This window comes from Oncorhynchus tshawytscha, linkage group LG06 (genome assembly GCF_018296145.1).
Source record: "Oncorhynchus tshawytscha isolate Ot180627B linkage group LG06, Otsh_v2.0, whole genome shotgun sequence".
NCBI classification, from domain to species: domain Eukaryota; kingdom Metazoa; phylum Chordata; class Actinopteri; order Salmoniformes; family Salmonidae; genus Oncorhynchus; species Oncorhynchus tshawytscha.
In genome coordinates, this window is record NC_056434.1 from 28,005,227 (window position 1) to 28,008,069 (window position 2,843).

The following is a 2,843-nucleotide window of genomic DNA, read 5'->3' on the forward strand; positions in this document are numbered from 1 at the left end:
TGCCCTCCTGTATGTATTGTTCGTTATAGTTATGTCCCAAAATTCAGCAGGTATCCACAAGTGTGCTAGAGAAATGGACTCTGCCACTTGATTACTTTCACTGAAAATGGATTTGACCCCCCCACTAGTGCATCATATAAAGCCTTAATTCAAACCATAACAAATGTTGCAGTTCCTCAACATTTAAAGCTCTTTTTCCATCTCTTCCTCTCTGCTCAGCCATGGCCCAGTGTGTCCAACCTGGCGAAGGACTTCATTGACCGTGTGCTGACAGTGGACCCCAGCGAGAGGTTGACTGCAGGCCAGGCTCTGAAGCACCCCTGGGTCGTCAGCATGGCTGCTTCATCCTCCATGAAGAACCTGCAGCGCTCTATCTCCCAGAACCTCCTGAAGAGGGCCTCGTCACGCTGCCACAGCACCAAGTCTGCCCAGTCCACACGCTCCAGCCGCTCCACCAAGTCCAACAAGGCTCGCCGTGCTCGGGAGAAAGAGCTGCGTGAGCTCAACCGCCGCTACCAACAACAATACAATGGCTGAGTAATAGTTACATGGGCTGTAATTTTGACAAACTCGTAATGTTGCAGGTCTCATTGAGACCACAAGCAGGGACTTATCAGCAGCGGCCTAGAACAGCACTTCAGCTCAGCAATAACTTCAACATCCATCCTAGGCCATTGTGCCACTGAGGCAGTAAACAAAACATCCTCAGATTTCACTATTTTTCCTAGATTCCTATTTCCTCAAGTTTCTTTCCTGTCCTTGTGTGTCTCCTCATATTTATTTATTGTTGTCATGATTATATTGTTTCCGTAGAAATGGTCACTTGAAGCTGTCCATCTAAACGGATCTGTTGAACAGAATTCAAGGTAATGAAGGTTTAGGAAGGGATGTTGAAATGCTTTTCCAACACTGATTCCTGATTATTTGCTGTGAATTTATTATGTTACAAGAACAGTGAGTTACTTGTTTTGGTGGAGATCTATATCTGATTATATCTTGATTTGGACAAAAAATACGATGATACTTTGTGCTAAAACACAAGTATGTCAATGAAGGCCAAAATAAACATTGATTTATTTAATTTTGGTTTAGAAGTCGTATATCCAATCTTATTGTATCCCGACCAGTTGCTTTCATGGATTGCAAGTTAAGTCTCTTTCTTGCCAGGATTCAGTTTTTACAACCTGTCCATTCATGATTTTTTTTCCCAATTCGTTCTGGGATTCTTTTTTAACTGTGAGCTTGAAAGTCTGAGGGAGGTTGACTGGAAACTAAATAAGGACGGATGATCCAGCGCTTTTGCATCTGTCGTCGTGAGGATTGATTAGGCTGAAACCTAGTCCTGTCTCTGCACTCTCCTGCTCCTGCTTTCTGAGATGGACAGCATTGTTGTAATGAAGTATACACGTCAAGTGATGTGTAATTTAACAAACTGATGGAGAATAGATCAAATAAATGTCTAACTGATGGAGAATAGTCCAATGGTTGAAAGCTCAGTATTCATTTAATTTGTTGCATCAAATATTTCTTTCCAATTTGTTCTGAGTAATGCAGACATCTCATGTTTGTACTGTATTTTTTATTTTTTCTAAATATTTTTATTGAACAAACTAGTAGTTTGACAACAACTAAATTTGCGCTGTGGAGGATGCTTTGCCAGTCGTAAAGCCCACAGACGGCTGTTGGGAGGAGAGACCAATTCAAATCTGGCCTTTCTGCACTATTGTCAAGTCTTAATCAAGAAAAATGACCATAAAATTATAGGATTGAAAATAAATCTTATAACTATTGCTTTAGTCTTTTAAATGGAACTCTTCAATGTTTCAGAGATTTTATTATTTTGGGTGTACCTTGTTATAGCCTGTGAATGCACTTATTTAAGTGGTGGTTCAAGGAACTGATCTCATTTAACCCACAGTACCATTTTGAGGGGTCATCCAATAGTGTTTTGAAGGGATTAAACAAAATACTTATACCTCTGTTTTTTGTTGACAGGCTTAATTGTAGGTTTTGTATATTAATTACACATGCTCTTGTTAGTTAGCTCCTTTTGTAGTTATCTTTTTGTACTCCCCAACCAAGACACCCATAGTAAGCGATCGGTTTGATTTTGTCATATAGACTATGTACTTTTGAGCAATTTCCGGTGAGAAGCGCTGGTATTTTAAAGTGAATTTTTCAAAGATACTGGAAATCCAACAGAGCCGTATCATCTTACCTCAATCTCTCATTTGGTAATTCTATAATGTTACATTATTCTCCATCTTCACTCAATCGGTCCTACTGCTGTTATTGTTTTTGTTTTTTAAATTGTTGCACAGTAATGTGCAGTGGTGTCTTCCCCCCACATACTTGGCCAACTGCACCCTCCCCCTCCCCCCTTTTGTTCTCTGAACAGCCTCAAGTTGTCATGGCATGGACTCTAAAAGGTGTTGAAAGCATTCCACAGGGATGCTGGCCCATGGTGACTCCAATGCTTCCCACAGTTGTGTCAAGTTGGGTGGATGTACTTTGGGTGGTGGACCATTCTTGATACACAAGGGAAACTGTTGAGCATGAAAAACCCGGCAGCGTTGCAGTTCTTGACACAAACCAGTGCCCCTGGCACCTACTACCATACCCTGTTCAAAGGCACTTAAATCTCTTGTTATGCCTATTCACCCTCTGAATGGCACACATACACAATCCATGTCTCAAGGCTTCAAAATCCTTTATTAACCTGTCTCCTCCTCTTCATCTACACTAATTTAAGTGGATTTAGCAAGCGTCATCAATAACGGATCAAAGCATTCACCTGGTCAGTCTGTAATGGAAAGAGCAGGTGTTATTAATGTTTTGTACAC

The 2,843-nt window shown here is 40.9% G+C and overlaps 1 protein-coding gene across 2 annotated transcripts in view; it reads left to right on the forward strand.

Annotated features, from left to right (window-relative positions):
- Window positions 1-2,532, forward strand: part of pskh1 (protein serine kinase H1) — a 12,959-nt gene extending 10,427 nt beyond the window's left edge. For both annotated transcript variants that reach the window (XM_042323141.1, XM_024423514.2), the window contains exon 3: window positions 220-2,532. In XM_042323141.1, coding sequence (XP_042179075.1) covers window positions 220-537 — 318 coding nt within the window. In that variant the 3' untranslated portion in view covers window positions 538-2,532. The remainder of the gene's footprint in view (window positions 1-219) is intronic.
- Window positions 2,533-2,843: the final 311 nt, after the last annotated feature.